This window comes from Grammomys surdaster, unplaced genomic scaffold (genome assembly GCF_004785775.1).
Source record: "Grammomys surdaster isolate TR1022 unplaced genomic scaffold, NIH_TR_1.0 124552, whole genome shotgun sequence".
Lineage (NCBI taxonomy): Eukaryota > Metazoa > Chordata > Mammalia > Rodentia > Muridae > Grammomys > Grammomys surdaster.
Window position 1 is genome coordinate 322,755 of NW_021619534.1, and position 18,219 is coordinate 340,973.

Here is an 18,219-nt window from a genome sequence, read left to right on the forward strand (position 1 = left end):
TTGTAATCTTTTCCCCTTCCCTTCTCCCTCTTGCTCCACCCCTCGCTTGCTCTGGCCCCCTCTGGGCCCTGCTCACTCGGGCCCAAAGGTTCTTATTTATTCATCATATGTAAGTACACTGTAGCTGTCTTCAAACATCCAGAAGAGGGCATCAGATCCCATTACAGATGGTTCTGAGCCACTATGTGGTTGCTGGGATTTGAAATCATGACCTCCGGAAGAGCAGTCAGTGCTCTTAACTGCTGAGCCATCTCACCAGCCCCCACACATTGTAAATTTTTATCACTAAATTTTTCTTCTTAAATCAAACTATAATTTGGCTTAAATTACATTAGGAAAACAGTTTAAAAGAGAAAGGTTTATGAGTTTAGATGTAGATGCAATAAAACCTCATGTTTCCTCAGGAAATACACTGAAAAAATATACATACCTGAGTTTAAGTATCACACACAACACACACACACATATACCCTATACACACACCGATTGTTACATTGCTTTAATCTTTAAAATGATAATAGCACTCCCAAGGCAGAGTTGAATTTTCTAATGTAAACATCTTTATTTTCTTTTGGTAAAGTTGGTTTAAGATATGTTGAAAAAAATAACAAGAAAAAATATTTTGATCCAGATTAAACAGGTATTTCTACTGCCAACCCACCAACCTGAGTTCAGTCTCCAAGACTCATGGGCTGGAAGGAGAACACAACAGATTTGATTGTGTAAATTATAATTTACAATAATTTGTTACCAGAGGAACTCCTATCTGCTTACCAGCCTTTCGCTGACGTTCTTACACTCTTTGCAAACAATCTGGTTCACAATGGTGCCATGGTATAGACGATGAATGAGGTCATGGCCAGAGGTCCCAACTAAAGAAGTCTCCAAAGCACTGAAGAGAATTCGGTTGAGTTCTTGCACATCATGTTGTCTCATTTCCTATAAAACAGGAAATAGTTTTTATTTTTGAGACAAGGTCTTTGGGTAGCCAAGGCTGGCCCTAAACTTCCTGCTTGAGTCTGAGTGCTTCCATTATAGGCATGATGCCCAGCTAAAACAGCAGACTTTAAATATAACTTTTACTTCAAAGTTTTTAAGAACAAATTTTAAAGAATACTATCAATTAATAGAAACACATAAGAAAAGCTTTGAAGAGATGCATGGATGACTAAGCAGGTTAAAACATCACCACCTATATTTATTTACACTACAAAATAGAAATACGACTAGGCAGTGTTTAGTGTGTACACACAATTCAACTCACTCAGTGACTATGAGGTACACTCTGTATCATGAGAGAACACCCACCTGCCCATGTCACAAGGAGGAGAGAAGGAAAGAACAGGACAAGTTCAGGTAAAGTAAGCAAACCAGTATGTAAGCCAGCCATATGTACACAGGTAAACCTCACTTAGATCACAACAGCTGGGGACACCAGAAACCAGAATTGACTACTTGGAAGCATAAAGCAACAAAAATAAGAGTAATGTAGTGTTGCTGAGAAGAATTCAAACTGGCTCTTGCTTTAATCCATTCTAAGTCACTGGCCATGTATGAACTAGTCTTTCAAAACAATCTGTACCTCCAAGGCGTGCTCTATCCCAGGGCGGCAGGAAAGGGCAATGAAGGGAGACCCAGGAGCCAAGTCCTCTAGAGACTTAACAGAACAGCCAGTGCTACTGAGCCCATCCCACGGACACTAACAGTGTCGCAGACACTGCAAAGTGTTGACACATTGATGCCACTGTTGCCTTCACCAAGGAAAGCCAAAAGCAAACAGAGAAACAATTTGGAGTGTAGAAAGAAAGGTAGCCGGGGAAACAATATAAAAGGAAGTTTATGCAACATGTGGCAGGTAAAGAGGATGAAAGCTGAGGCCACGGATGAGACTCAGGATCTTTTTTCTTGCCTTTTAAAATACAAAATACCAAGGGATGAAAATCTGTCCTATATTACTGGTTTGAATGGGAGGGGAAACTTCAAGGGCTATTTCTGAACAATTATTTATTTGGCAAAAGAACCTCAAAGACCTTCTACTATCCAGCTTCAGTCCTTTACTCACAGAAAAATAAAAAAAGAATTAAGAAAAGCATTTCAGGCCTTTTAAGAATTATAAAGCCAGCAACTTAGTGGAAGCTCAAGGACAAAGAAAAGCCTCCATTGAGATGTGGCATATCCATGCAGCAGAGGCTCACTGGGTAGTAAGAAGAAATGAACCTTGGCATTGTCTTAAGTGAAACATGTCAGTTAAAAAAGATCATGTAATGTCTAGCTCTACTCCTATGAAATGTACAGGATAGGCAGAGCTCTAAGTGGGAAGTAGGTTACAGACTAACCAAGAGCTGGAGGAGAAGGTAGGTGGGGAGTGACTGCAAATGCATGGGGGTTCTTTTCAGAACAGTGAAAAGAATCTAAAATGGACTGTGGTGATGGCTGGCTAATTCTGTGAAAATACTAAAAGCCACTGAACTGCAGGTTTTGACAAAGTGAAGTTTATGGCATGTAATCCTCATGAAGTGGTTATGATTTAAAGGCAAGGATAAGGGAATATAGCCCTAGCACTAGTCCTATATCTGGAATGCCAGTTAAGGGGATGTGCTGTCATCTGCTACAAAGTCCAGTTCCTGCTTTAATACCACAGGGCAGTAACACTGGATTAAGGCGTGTTCCTGTTAGAAGGCCACAGGTGAGAGCTTTGCAGGGATGGACCACAAAGGATACAGTCATCAGGTGTCGGAACTGATGTACTGAAAAGACCCTTATCTGTTACCACAGATGTTTATTTACACAGGTGGAACACCTTTTAGGAATACGAACTGAACAGTAAGACAGATACAGGGTTCAGGGTGGAAAAATGAAAAGTCAGGGGTCAAGAATGGAAAATGAGAAGATCTAGGAAAGTGCTGATCTGATGGCAGTTTGTTCTCATCAGAGTCAGACAAGAAGCACACCACCAAGGTGGGCAGCCTTCTAAAAATCCACTAGCATATTGCTAAAGACTGAAAACTTGATGAGCAGTTTGACACCTAAACAGTAAATAACATGGATGTTAGCTCAACTAAATGACACAAAATTGTTCAGTACAAATTTCAAAAATCAGCTCCTGTATTTCTTCTTATATTAACAACATTCTTCCCGGTCCCAGGTCATAGCTAGTTGAAACAGCCTATGTTCAGTAATCCTCTAAATACTCACCTGTGAAGACATTCCAATGTGCTGAGGCCCTGAGAAATTAAAGGACATTAGACAAAACGTGAAGCAGGCCGATGTTTCCTTCCCTGCGAGCACCTTCCTACCTCATCATTGGTCCACCCGAAGCTGTCAGTGAGATCTGTGGTGGATGCAGCCTCCTGATCCAAGAGCAGAAGCTGAGCAAACAAGCGCTGCAACTCCAAGGGTATGATCCGAACCTGAGGAAAGAGGTGTGTATGTTCACGAGTGGAGTTCAAAAGCTCTTGACTGGTTTTCTCCTGTCTTCTGGCTCACTGAGCAGAAAGGGCACGAATCTCTCATCATAGAGGAAGAACTAATTAGGATTCGGTCCTCTGAAAATTCTAATCCAAAAGTTTTTAGTGATCTGGAGAGTTTTCTCCCTTGATATAGTTCAGATCAATATTAAAAATCTAAATGGGTCCCAGCAAACCACACAAATGATCAGACATACAATTCCCATACTTCATTTTTTGCTCTAAAATATCTACCTACACACACACACACACACACACACACACACACACACACATCCCAGGTTAATGTATCCAAGTTTCAGGTGCTCAGATCTCAGTCTGGAGCTCTCAAGTTTCAGAAGCTAACCTATACCTGCTTCTCTTTCTTTTAGCTCTAAGCCAGAGAACAGAGCCTCTCACAGCCCAGTGTGCAGGCCAATTCAAATGATTCAGAGGGATAATAAGCATTCAGGAACACCTGTGACAATTCTATATTCCCGTGACATTAAAAGTACATACTACAAAAGCACTGATCTGCAACAGACTAGAGAGAAACTGACATCCACTAATGTCATTTCTTGCCACACAGCTGTTTTTGAAGCATGTGTCTGTATCACAAATCACCAGTATTCCACAGACCTGAGCCTAAGTTTCATGAGAGGCCTCTGAATAAGATTCCATGAGGAAGAGGATGCTTAGAGTTATGCTTTAGAGAATCTCACCACAGCAATATACAACACAATGTCCTATATTTCTCCTCACTGTATTTCCAGAACACTAAATTGAGTAAATACTGGTCTCTAGGGTTTCCCCCATGATGTATTTAATGCATAGCAAGTAAGTGGATTGAATGAATGTTCTGGTCAGCTAGTATAGATTATTTCCAAGTCTCTCCTTTGCCTTGAAAATGAGCACAGCAAGGCAAGGCATATTGATAATAGCAGCAACAGCAGCATGGTAGTTGGAAAAGCTATACTTTTTGTGGAGAAAATTTCATTGCTAATTAAGTATGAGGCAAGTCACTGTTAATGAAGATGATACTTTGTAGTAAATAGATGTTTTCTGTGAAGAAGGCACTTAATTCTTTCCTTAGAAAACATTTCCTGGGCTAGGGAGATGCTGCAGTGGTAATGTGCATGCTACATAGGAATGAGCACTGGAGTTCAAATCCCTAGCACCCACTTAAATGCTGGGTGGGTGTGGTGGCCTGCCTTAACCTCAGCTCTCAGGAGACAGTCAGGATCACAGGGACAATCGGGTTAGGGAGAGAGCTGAAACAGGACGAGAGAGAGATCCTACCTCAATGAATAAGGAGGAGTGTGAAGGAGGATATCAACCCCTGCCTCTGCATGCACATACACACACTTGTATGCTCACATGCATACCATGTACACTCTCCCCCATCCAGCCCGCAAACATGCATATGCACAGGCATGCACATAACACACATACACATGCAAAAAACCCCAGACCATTCCTGAATGTTCTAAGAGACTCAATAAATTATACATTTAGTACCTTTGCATCAGGTTTATCCTTATCCTCTAAAGAACCAAGCTCTTCCGGACCAAGAGAAAATAAAGCTTCTAAACAAAAAAGTAGAGTTAGAGATGTAAATGATATGGCTTCTTCTTAGAAAATTGTTTAAGAAGCCAAGACCCCCATTAGGCAATATCAGCAAAAGATTTAGAAATGTCTAAGGCAACATTTGTCCCCTTTAGCTATACATTTTGAATTCTTTTAAGATTTTTGCCCACCAGATCTAAGAACAGACATCAAGTGACATTTTATTATGACATATCCACAGAACATAAAAACATAAGCAGGCAGAGCACTGTGGGACATCCTACATTCCTGAGGCAGAGGCAGGAAGATCTTCAGATCAAGGCCAACTTGGTCTCTATAAGAAGACTTTGCCTCAAAAAATCCAAAGACTAAGCATGTAGTTTAAGGATAGAGTCCATACCTAACATGTAACAGGCACTGCGCCAACCTCTCAAACAAAAATCCCTATAAGCATAAAAAAGAAAAAAAAAGATTGGTTGTCACTACCTTTGGCAATGGGACTCAAAAGCTATTAGGAGTCTCAGAAAATAGTAAAATGTCACAGGTGTGTGTGTGTGTGTGTGTGTGTGTGTGTGTGTGTGTGTGTGCGCGCGTGCGCCCGTTCACATGTGAGGCTGTTAACCAACCATTCAAGTCATGGACCAGGCTGGATGTCTTTTACCTTGAGATCCTCCCTTTTTTGGTGTGTAAATGTCTATGCAAGTAATAAGACACAGAAATGACCTTACTTGAAAATGAAGCCATTGGAGTTGCTTGGCAGGAATCTGGCATTGGCCAAGGACAAAGAATTGGGCTTTAGACAAGAATCTGACTTTGGGCCATGACAAGGAAGTAAGTTCAGGCAGGAGTCTATTTTTAGGCTAAAACACAGAAGTAAATTCAGTCTGGAATCCTAGTCTTAGGCTAAAACAAAGAGGTAAGCCTCAGGCATGAATATGACTGTGGGCTAGGACAGGGAAGTAGGCTCAGATACTTTGTCATCCTGATGAGCCCTTAGAACCAGCGTAATGAGGGTGATCTCGCGACTCTGTATATGGCCTTGTTTGTTCCTTGACTGTTTGTTTCTATTGTAATGTTGGTTCCTCAAACCTAGAACTGACCTAAATACTTGCATGTAATTAAAAGGGTTTAAAAGAAAAGTTGAATTAAACGAACCTGCCTTCAGCCTTAGAACTGGCTGGGGTCACGCTGCAATTTTGTCTAACCGGCTCTTTTCTTTTAATCCTCACTCCTGCACTAGAGAACCTGTTGACTGACTGAGGGGGCTTGGTCAAAGTTGTCAGTTCCTGCACTGACCTCCTGTGTCTTTTGAATCTTTCCGTTGAGGTGAGTGATAAATGGAGTGAATATCTCTCTGTACTGAAAAACACTGATGCCCAGTGACTACTAAGAATGTTCTGTTTCCAAGTGCTAGGACTGGGCAAAAATAAACTAAAAGCCTACAGGTTAAGGAACAAAAGCACTCACGGGCTTTCTAGACTAGTGTCCCATTGTTCTCACTGCAATGTACTGGAGATATAATAGAACTCAATTTAGCCTTACTTTAAAACACCACGCCCCACAGAAGACATATACACAGGAAAGTCCCTGGTTTCTTCCTTCTGTACTCTGTTCCTCCTTCCCCTTTTCCAGGTTATACCTCCTCAACAGCAGGATCATGCTGAACTGTGCAGAGTGCACAGTGCACACCAGTGTCAAAATACACACTTGAAGAGACAAGAGAAGCTAATTGCTCTTGCTCTCTCCTCTCCTCTGCTTGCTCTTGCTCCCTTACCTTCTTCCCCCTCTCTCCCATTCCTGGCCCCCCTCTCTCTCCACATGTTCAAAGCTGGCCTCTACTCTTCTACACACATTCTCTCTCTGCCTTTACCTGTCTCTACTCCCTCAACTCTCCCCTGCCCCACATCCCCTAAATAAACTCTCTTCTATACTAAGAGAGAGAGAGAGGCTTATCTACTCCTCTCTCTCTCAAGCTCTCTGCATTCTCCATGATCTGCTTTGGCCCTCACCTTCTCTTTCTCTCTTTCTTTTTTTTTGGGGGGGAGTGGCATTTGAAAAAAAGTCTTCCTAGATAGCCCAGGCCAGTCTTAAACTTTTAATCTTCCTGCCTTAATCTCCTGAGTGTGAGACTACAGGTATGTGCCATATAGCTGGTATTCAGTTTCTCTTTCTTCATTTTGTTTTGAGAGAGGGTTGGTCTTATGTGGTCTTGAACTTGTGACCCTTCTCTTGCTCCACCTTCCAAGTGCTCTCAAGTCTGTCTTAAAGCTATTTTTACTTCAAGTTGCCTTTTGACTTCAACCATATTAAAACCTTGACTTATTTTTGTTGCTGTTGTTGTTATGAAACACTGTATCATTATACAGAATAGATTTTTAAAATGGTAAGTTTCACTATTTTCTTCACAGAACTGCTAACACATGTTTTCCTTTGAGACAATGAACACATTATTGAATCCACCTTTAAGACTCGTTTTATGATTTCTGCATAACTAATTACATATAAAACCCATGGTATATATTATTATTCAAATGCATATCACATAGCATACCTCTGAATTCAGGTGTGAAATGAAGAGTCTGAAGAAGGGAACTGAGGTAACAGGTTCCACCCTGATTTCTGATTCCACTTAAATTGGTGAATTCTCTAGGGGCAGGCAGCTCCAGACCTTTAGTCTTTAATTTCTTCCCTCTTCCATACTGACTACTTGACACACTGGAATAATCCTCTTCAAATAGGTTCCCAAACATTGTGGAGCTAAATGCTATCCTTTAAAGAAAATGATATATGTTACATAAATGTTTTTATTCTTGAAATGAACATCCTACCCCCAATTTTTTCTTATTATTTGAGTGAAGTTGTTTTGTTAAATTGTTCTTCAGAAAATACAGTAGTTTGTGTTTGGAGATAACAAGACCTGACTTGTCTTTCCTACCTACAAGGGGTCCTGATTAACCTGTGTGATCCTGGACAAGCTATTGAACTACCATTTTTGTCTATGTAAAATATGGCTGCGCCTGTTTAGTAGGGTAATTTGACCAAGTCACATGACAAAAGAAAGGTTACTGAGTACAAAGGGCTTGGCCACAAGAACCGATAACTATTCTTGGATTCCACAGCAGTTAGTGAGAAAGAAAGAGGAGGAGGGGGAGGGAGCGGGAAGGGGGAGAGGAAGAGAGAGGGGGAGGGGAGAGGGAGGGGGAGGGAGATGACAGCAGCCTTCATCAACTATGAAATCTCAGCTTCGACCATCCCTTCATATACTGTACCAGATCACAGCGTTTCAGTGACTTAAACCTATCACATTAATCTTCTTGACAGTAGTTTCAGCACTTTGGCCCCAAACTAGAGAGCCTGGAGTAAGTACCTTGAGGAAGAAAAACTACGGTCATTAGAGCTATGGAGTCCAAAGGCCTTCCAACACATACCCAGGAATCCAACCCAAAAACTGGGGACCTGCGGGAATCTGCTCTGTCTCTTGTGTGCTGAAGGAGCATTTGAGGTAAAACTCTGAGGACACTCTCATAAGTGACAAGGACGGCCACAAAGCAGTTCTTTTCCTTTCCAACACAGTCCTCTGAACAAAAGCTCAAGAAATGGAACCCGCGAGTCAGGCCTCGAGCTCGCGGGCTGCACTCCCGTCATGCCACTCCAGAGGCCGTGGCCTTCCCGCCCACCAAGCCGCCCAGCGCCCAGGAGCGCGACCTGGCGCGTGTCCCCGCGGTCCGACCCCTGACGCGCCGCCAGCAGAGGCCCGGCGGCTCACTCCAGGCCGCCAGGGTCCCTACGCTACCCTCGTCCCTCCCTGCGCCCAGTTCCCCAGCCCCACTTACTGCCTATAGCCCAGACCCCCGCCCCGGCCACAGCACAGAGTAAACGAACTCGCTCCGAACGGGCACCGCCATGCCGGCGAAGACTGGTCTCAGGAAAGTGATTTCTTCTCACCAACCCCCACCCCGATCCGGACTACACTTCCCAGAGTGCGTCGCGCCACGCAGAGATTTATGGGTAGTTATGTTGCTGAAGAGCTTGGGAGTCCTGTAGAGAGACTGCTCTTTTCCAGACAGCTTGCATGTTAAAATTTGTAGTTACTGCTGCCTGCAAAAAGCGTTGGAGCCACATTCTGTTAGAGCTTCCACTAATTAAGTGAAGTATGTATTTATGTAGTCTCTGCTCTAGGATATACAAAAGAGCCTTAAAACCGTTTTTCTCCCTCAAAGTATATCTCCAATACAAAACTTGTGAAAATGCTCTACGTTCTGTTACCCTTCTCACATCATCTTCAATCCACCTTAAGTTGTTCTAACCAAGCAAGCAAGTATGCACACATATTCCCTTCAAAATTGTCTATCCTAGTGGAGCTCTTTGGATGTTTTACTCCCCACCCTCCGCACAGACCCCATTTGTAACTCCCTCGTCTCCTCCAACCTCTTTATTCAGGGCGTGAATGAAGGAAACAGGTAAAAACTCATTTTTATTTCAGCCGAGAGTTTGAGAGATGGAGAATAAAGATGGAGGGAGCTGCGGGGGGGTGTGTGGGGGGGGCGGGGAGTCAAAGTAAAACATCAGCCCAAGGGATTCGTATTTGGAACATTTGAGGGAGGCTGGTGTGGCTAAAAAGCTAAGGAAGAGTTTGAAGGAAAGAACTGGAGATGAAGATTGGCCAGGAACAAGGGGGTCTGAGCCACGAAATGGACAGGAGAGTACTCGGCTCTCAGTACTCCAGTCTGAGGAGCACTTTGCTTTTTAGCAACCTCTTCTTCACTTTACTTTTCTGGCTGCATCTCTTTCTGTCGACTTATGGCACTTCATCCTCCTATTTAAAATCGCAGATATACCTTAAACTTTTTTTCCCTGACCAAAAACCAACCACTGTAAGGCAAGATCCACAGACATAGGAGGCTTTCCTTTCTAGGCAGCTATATCCCCTTAGACCCATGTGCCTGTTAGTTAGGTTTTGATTGGTTTTTTGTAGGTTGTTTGTTTTTGTACTTTATTTTGTTTTGTTTGTAAACTGGACACAAGTTAGAGTCATATGGAAAGAGGGAACCAATACTGAGAAAATACCTCTCTAAAATTGGCCTGGAAGCAATTGTGAGGTCATTTTCTTGATTAATGATTAACGTGCGAGGACCCAGCTCACTATGGGTAGTGCCAACCTTGGGAAGGTGGTCCTGGGTTGTATAAAAAAAAAACTGAAAGCAGGGTTTCTCCATGTTCTCTGCTTCAGGGTCTGCGTCTAGTCCCTGTCTTGAGTTTTCGCCCTGACTTCCCTTCATGGTGAGCTGTCTGAAATAAACCCTTTCCTCCCCATGTCGCTTTTAGTGGTGGTGTTTATCACAGCAGTAGAAGGCAAACTAGGACACCCTAGCCAGCTTTCCAGTGCCTGGCTTATTGTAAGGTCTTAATATTAATTGAATAAAGGAATCGACCGTACCAGTAAACGAGTAGAAGGCAGCGGTGCCAAGAGCAATGGAGACTGTGCCGGCCTCGCTTTCAGGTTCTTGTCTCAAAACCGCTTCCGAAGGCCGTCCAATTACGTGGCCGCTAGTCACAGCAACCGCGTCATTCTTGATACCCGTTTTGGATTAGTTATTTTTCTCATCGTTGTCTTAAATACTTAACACCATTTAAGGAAAGTAGTTTCTTTTTTGCTTCGAGTTGGAGGACTAGTCCACCGTGATGGAGAAGACAAGGTGGTGACTGCGACTCTAGGTGGTGGCAGGGATGTGGGACAGCTTGCTCACAGTGTCTGCAATCAGGATGGGGGGGGGGAGGGGGAGAAGGAGGGGAAAGGTAGAGGGAGAGAGAATATGAAGGAAGAGATGTCCACGAGCCTCTTCATTATGTTCTGACTCATAGTCCCCTTCCACCACCTGTCCACATATTCCTTCTCTCTCTGGGGTCAACTTACTGCAAGTGGCCGTACCTCCAAAGCTGTCTTATCTCTTAGATTGGCTTACTTTCTGTGCTTTTTCTCTAATTCTGGGCACCCAAGACCAGTCCCCCACCCCATCACACTTTAGGACAGTCTCTTCTACGTTTGTCTGACCTACTTTATTTTCTGTCTGACCCACTTTATTTTCCTTCCTCTCGCGGCTAAAACTCTGTTGTTTGTCCCAACCTTTCGATTTCTCTCACACAATGAGGCAATATCCACCGATTGAGGTGCATTCATTCCCATAGCCCCTTCTAACTTTTAGATTTTCCCACAAATTACAGAAACCTATTGTCCTACAAAAGTCATGGTAACCATTCTCACATCTTCTAGGGTCTTTGATCAATATCCAAGTATTTTTTGACATTCTACAAAAATTCTTTTAAAATTCTTGGGATCCTTGTTTGGATTTTGATGGACTTTTATATTTTATTTAATTTTCTTTGCTTGGGAAACCCTTCACCTGTTTCTTTCAAAGTGCACTGTCTGTAGCTAGCCAACTTACCCTTCCTGCACTGTTTGACTTCCAGCTAGGTTCCGTTGTTTAGAACAGCTTCTGTTGGCAGGGGTTCTGAATGGGTTATTCTTGATGGACACATTGAGATTCCATCAATGTGCCCATTAATGTGTTCCCACAGTCTTGCCTACCATTAATCTCTACTGTGGGTAATCAAGCATTTAAAAACAGCGCTAGTGTCTGATCAGCTGGATTAGTGAGTTGAAAAAAAAAAAGGGACTCTCAAGCCCACTGTCCTAGACATATCCACAGAAAGTAATTTAAAATAGATGATAGTCATATACCACTGGATCCCTGGGATAGTCCATGTAGGTGAATTTTCAATTTTAACTTAGCCACAGAGAAAGGATTGTGTCTAGAAAGGGAAGAAGAATCCCGCTGCAAACAGAGCAGGACAAACAGCAGTGCCTATTCATGGTAGAATTGCTTATGACAGACCAGGATCAGGAAGAACAATCCTCCCAGGGCTTGCTTCCTTGGAAGCTGGTTGCCGACTTGTTTCTGAGGAGAGAGTTTTCATTACTCGGAGCACACGTCCCAATAATTGTTTCTGAAAAAACAAAACAAAACCTCCAAAAAGTCAATGTCTCTTCAAACTTCCTCTCACTTTAATCTTTCTGCACTTTCAAAGTCTAAGATCACTGGTTAAAATTCTGTCTCAATACTTACATTGCAGAACACAATTCTCTCTATAACTAAACATATACCGTTCTTTTCAGGAAAACTAAGGGTCTTGGCAGTTGCTATGCATTAATCACTGATCTTCCGAGTTCAGTCATTGGCGGTGGGCATAGTATTTTATCAATATGTAAATATGAAAACACGCCTGTGGGACATTTGTGCTTGCATTTCTCCACTTGTGTTGTAAGAGCACAGGGTCAAATCAACTGGATCCCCCTGGCTGTACATCTCCCATGGCTCCTGCAGACTTTCCAGCCTCCCTTCCTCTCTGGGTGTGTGTCTGCTGCTGGACTCTGGATGATCACTGGAAAACTCAGGACAGTAGCATATTTTCTCTATCACAACATCCATCCGGTAGTTTCTTTGAACTAATATTTTCCCACTGTAGGAGTTTGTTTAACGACAAGAAGTTAGTGGAGTACTTGAAGCAGAGTTCCTTTGATGCTGTGTTTCTGGATCCTTTCGATGTGTGCGGCTTAACTGTTGCCAAGTACTTTTCTCTCCTGTCCGTGGTCTTCAGCAGGGGAATATTTTGCCACTACCTTGAAGAGGGTGCCCAGTGCCTCATTCCCATCTTATGTTCCTAGACTTTTCTCAAGATTCAGACACCATGACTTTCAAGGAGAGAGTGTGGAACCATCTCTCCTACTTTGAAGAACATGCATTTTGCTCCTATTATTTCAAAACTGCTGTAGAAATTGCCTCTGAAATTCTTCAGACCCCAGTGACTATGACAGACCTCTTCAGCCCAGTGTTCATTTGGATGTTTTACACTGACTTTGTACTAGACTTCCCCAGACCTATGATGCGCAGCATGGTCTACATTGGCGGGATCAACTGCCTCCAGGGAAAGCCATTTTCCAAGGTATGTTATTTCTCCTTTAGCACATGAAGTGTGTCCTGGCTTTGGACAATAAAATTTCCTTACAAATCTGTGATTTGTTGTTATGTTAGTTACATCTTAGATTTCTTCCTGGATTAGAGAATTATTTTGTGCCGGTTCATTAATAGAGCAAAAATGTATGTATCACTTCATTGTTGACATGTTTGTGTATATTCATGGTATAATTAGATAGAACTTGGAAGCATAATCCAGATTTGTGTGTGTGTGTGTGTGCATGTGATAAAAGTTGAAAGGCGAAGAAGAGGCCTTTTGTGAGGCAGGAAGGGGAAAGAGAGAATACTGGGATATATAATACATGAAAGTGTGAAAGGAACTTATTGAACTAAAGGAGGAGATCAGTAAAAGAGACCAGAGGAAGGGTGTAAGGCCTGACTGGGCAGGTTTTCGCCTCTGAGCTCTCATCATGATTAAGGGGAACCAAGATATCCTCGATGTAGTTGCCAAAGCTCTGACAATCCAGAGCTACCTGAATCTCTTGCTTGGGACACTCTCTGACTGTGTTCTAACCATCCAACCTGTTTTCTGTCTCTCAAACCACCACCCTTGACTCTTCTTTGGGGTTTTCATGGCTATTGCCTTCTCTGCAATCTTGCTTCTCCCGAATGTGTCTGTGCAGAACATACCTGTTTGAGTATGGTCTCAGTGATATCTTTGGGGAAAGTTCCCATGATCCCTGTAAACAGCTCAAATTAAATTTTATGGTGGTTGGGGACATTTTTCTCCTAGGATGACTCATCACAATGCCAACTGGTAAATTATTTTCAAATCTCTCTGTCTGGTCTGTCATGCCTCCCTGTGCATAAACATCCCCAGGGCAGAAATCAGTGTGTATCTATGTATCTATCCAGCCTGGAATCAGGAGATCTTCTGTTGGACATATAAAAACAGGGCTGGAATTTAGGGCTGTGCCAAGGATTTTGTCCTCTTGCTTTATGTCATATTTTATGACTAGCAAATTGTGCCATTTCCAAGTTCAAAGGGACTTGTGAAACATGATGCTGGAAATGGTGGCTGATGTCCACTCTTTCAGTTTGTAACCCAAGTGTACTCCAAAACACACATACACATAAATGTGCCTCTTCCACCCCAAACTTCCAAATGGGTACACACACACAAACGAAGACCCTTTGGTACATAACACGGAGATAGCATAACTGCAAATCTGATTTTTTAATAAATAAAATTCCTGGTACCCAATAAGTTATTCGAGTGCCTAAAGAGAGTTCTTTTGATGCTGTGTTTCTGGATCCTTTCAATGTGTGCAGCTTAACTGTTACCAAATACTTTTCTATCCCATCCATCGTCTTTCACCAGAGTTTTTGTCACTATGTTGATGATGGTACTCAGTGCCCCCGTCCTCTCTCTTACATTCTCAGATCTTATATCTATCCTGCAAAGAACCTAGTGTGAGGAACAGGAGCAATGGTGTTTCCACAGTTAATAGGTATGTCAAGGTGAGAATCGTCATTCTTCCTGATCTATAAAGATAGCAGTCACACTTTGATGCTTGTGTCCTGGTTAGGGATGGGGCAGAACCAGGGATATCTGAAGCAGAACAATGCCTGTAGGAAGAATTCTTTTTTTTTTTAAATTGGATGTTTTATTTACATTTCATACGTTATCCCCTTAACGCATTCCCCACCCCCACCCACCCAGGAATCCCCTATCCCACCCCTCCTCCTGCTTCTCTGAAGATGTGCCCCTACCTACCCCCCCATTCCCACCTCCCCACCCTCAAATTCCCACCCACTGGGGCGTCCAGCCTTCATGAGACCATGGATCTCTTCTCCCACCTATGCCCAACAGGGCCATCCTCCCTTATATACAGCTGGAGCCATGAGTCTCTCCCTAAGTGCTCCCAGGCTGGTGGTTTAGACCCTAGGAGCTCTGGTTGGTTGGTATTGTTGCTCTCCTCATGGGGCTGCAAACCCTTTCAGCTCCTACAGTCTTCACTCTAACTCCTCCACTGGGAACTTCATGATCAGTTCAATGGTTAGCTGTGAGCATCTGCCTCTGAATATGTCAGACTCTTGCAGACCTCTAAGGAGACAGCTATATCAGGCTCTTGTCAGCATGCACTTCCTGACTTCCACATCAGCATCTACCTTTGGTGACTGCACATGGGATGGATACCCAGGTGGAATGGTCTCCAGACAGCCCTTCCTTTAGTTTCTGTCCCTCACTTTGTCTTCCCATTTGCTCCCTTGAGTATTTTGTTACTCCTTCTAAGAAGAACCGAAGCACCCCCACTTGGTCTCCTGCAGGAAAAATTCTATGTTCTCCTCTTCCTCACAGTTGGAGAAACAAGGTGGGAAAAAATAAAATGTTATTATAAGCCTATTGGTAAGAGAACATAAAGACCAATGCTGATAGAAATGGGAGCTCCAGTGGGTCGTTAATGTTCGAAGAAGGAAGAAGAGAATGGCAGATGAGTGTGGTTGAGTATGTTTGTCATGAAGAGGGATGGGGGTGAGGGCCTTCTTTTCAAAAACTGTTTTGGTCAGCCTGATGATCACACAGTGGAAGTTTTTGGATCACTATGAAGGAGTACCTGCCTCATCACATTTCAGTCTTTAGTTGGGATGAGAATACCAAATTCCCACTGGGAATGTGCTGAGACCCAGTTGTAAATTGCCAGACTAGAACCTACCTATGATGGGCTGTGTGCAGGCACCCCTCTCCTGTGATGTCAGATAGATCCACATTGGGGTTTGGGATCAGTTGGGGAGGAGGATGCTATGATCAGGAAACTTAGAAGAGAATTCAGACTAGATAATCCTTGAAAGGACTCTAACCAGGCACTGCATTTCATCTGTTAACACATCCCATAGTAGGAAAGAGGCTCTTGATAGCCAGTGCTTTATAGCGGTGCTTCTTAAACTATCTGGTTAAGGAAAAACAAGAACAATTCAAATTTATTATTATTTTATCATAGATGATAGAGATTGTATAAAAGAGAAAAATAAGACCCTGCATACTGGTGATGGGCTTGGTTGATGAGGCAACACTCATTGCTATGAGAGTCTCAGCATGGTGCTGCTGTATCTCCCTGGTGCCTGAACCTGCACTGTGTGCTGCAAGCAGACCCAGAACAGTGCTGTTTTGGACTTAAGCAAAAGAGTTTGCGTGACTGCTGTTCAGTCAGAGATAAAGCGAGATTAGAGTTCTTAGTTAAACATGCTAATATATTGCCAAATGTCCTAATGACTCAGCACGAGGACTAAGTCCAATGTCATCCTTTACTGTTATTGAAACCTGTTTAGGAATCTGGCAATATTTCTGTTCTTAATCTATGATGACATCTAGAAGTCCTAAGTCAGATGACACCTCAAAGTCTTCATCAAAGATGAATGAACCCTTGGTTATTTTACCTGGAGTAAATAAACATGGCCATCATAATTGGAGGGCTCAGACTTTGACAGACTTCAGAGGCTCAACACTCTTCTGTCTTCTGTCTAGATGTCTGTTGAGAAGCCAGGCTCAGAAATAGTCATCCTTTCCTGGAAGGAAAAAAGGAACCTTTCCACTGACTATCAGGCAGCCAGTATTTCAGAGACACTGCTTTTATCATGGATGGTTCATGGATTATTGATTTACAAGGGTTCTGTAGTAGGATAGAATTCTCAGTTCTTGTCAGCAAAGTGTCAGATCTGTGCAGTTGCCACACCAAGAGCAATATAGAGTTGTTTTGGCTCTGTCTCAGGCCTTCCTAATACAATGTGTCCTTTAGTGAGGGACTAGCTTTGCTGTGACCTCCTCTAGCGTTCTGTGCCTCTTCCTCTTGACTAACTTGTCTCTCACTGCCTATCCTTCTTAGCCTAACTTCTTATGATGTACAAACAACACACGATGCATACTGAGACTCCATATAGGCCGTGAATTCCGAATTCTAAAAATTAAAATACATTGTTCCATTACTCTTTCAAAACTAGTATTGCATTAGAGAACATAATCTTTCCAAAGAAAAGATCACACTTTAAAAAAAAATTGGAAAACACACAAGTAGATATTTCAGCTAATGAAGTTCCTTAATTTTTATTCTTGTGGCTGAATCACTACCACTGAATTGAATTTTCCTCATGCATATAAAAACTGTCTTTGCTGCCTGTGCTTTGTTGTCTGTTTTCTCCTACTGTGTTATAAGAGCACAGAATCTCAGCCCCAACATTATATGGAGACTTCGTTAGGATTGCCTTCCTATTATAGGAAGTTTCAACTGTACTAGGTTTCTACATGGCCACTCAAATACTATTCAATACTAGATGGTTCTCCTCCTGATGTTCTCATTCAGTATCATCTCTCTCCAAGTTTGGCCTCCTCCCCATCCTCCAGTCTACCAAAAAATATATATTGTTTCCCTTTCCCAGGCAGATCCATGTTCCCATCCTAGTCCCTGATATTGGGAGATAGATTTGTGCACTATGAATTCAGATGCTGATTTCTCTACCCATGGATCTGGTAGCAGTCTGGACATTGTCATTGTCATTATTATTGGAGCATCTCAAAACTCAAAGCATTGTTTTATAACTCATTCAAAATTGTTTCTGCAATAGAGGACATGATCTTTCATAAGCAAGTATCATGACCCTTATTATTTATGTAGACAGCACATGAAAGATATTTCAGCCAGCAGAGTTAATTATTGATTTGTTCAGTAAATCATTAACACTGAATTTAACCTCACTTACAAACATACAAATACATGTGTCCACTGCAGTAGGTCTTGTGCCTCTACTTTTTAACTAACTCTTTTAGAAAAGCCCAAGTTATAGCAAGAGGATTGCTCTGGGCTCTGTGGTTTTACTATGGCTTCTGCAGCCTTTCCATCCTCCCTTCCTCTCTGTGTGTGTCTGCTGCTGGCCTCTGGCTTGGCCCAGGCAGGCAGGCTACTAGTGGTGCCCATGGATGGGAGCCACTGGTTCACCATGCAGATGGTTGTGGAGAAACTCATTCACAGAGGGCATGAGGTGGTGGTGGTTATCCCAGAGGTGAGTTGGCAGCTGAGCAAATCACTGAATTGTACAGTGAAGATGTACTCGACTTCTCACACTCTGGAGGATCTGGACCATGAGTTCAAGTATTTTTCTCACACTCAATGGAAAACTCCAGAACAAAGCATGCGTTCTTTCCTGACAGGCTCAGCCAAAGGTTTCTTTGAACTACTATT

At 42.7% G+C, this 18,219-nt stretch overlaps 1 protein-coding gene and 1 pseudogene across 3 annotated transcripts in view; one reads left to right on the forward strand and one right to left on the reverse strand.

The window, feature by feature from the left end:
* Usp40 (ubiquitin specific peptidase 40) overlaps nt 1-8,951 on the reverse strand; it is a 70,575-nt gene extending 61,624 nt beyond the window's left edge. For 2 of the 3 annotated variants that reach the window (XR_003713644.1, XM_028784653.1), the window contains exons 1-5: nt 8,846-8,951; nt 7,564-7,781; nt 4,965-5,032; nt 3,297-3,410; nt 775-939 (exon numbers count right to left, since the gene is read on the reverse strand). Coding sequence is in view for 2 of the 3 variants with exons in the window: in XM_028784653.1 (XP_028640486.1) it covers nt 775-939; nt 3,297-3,410; nt 4,965-5,032; nt 7,564-7,762 (546 nt within the window). In the remaining variant the exon portion in view is untranslated. Of the gene's footprint in view, nt 1-774; nt 940-3,296; nt 3,411-4,964; nt 5,033-7,563; nt 7,782-8,281; nt 8,344-8,845 lie in introns of those variants that run through there. The other variant, XM_028784654.1, reaches the window with a different exon arrangement.
* LOC114636574 lies at nt 8,916-13,013 on the forward strand (annotated as a pseudogene).
* The last annotated feature ends 5,206 nt before the right edge of the window (nt 13,014-18,219 follow it).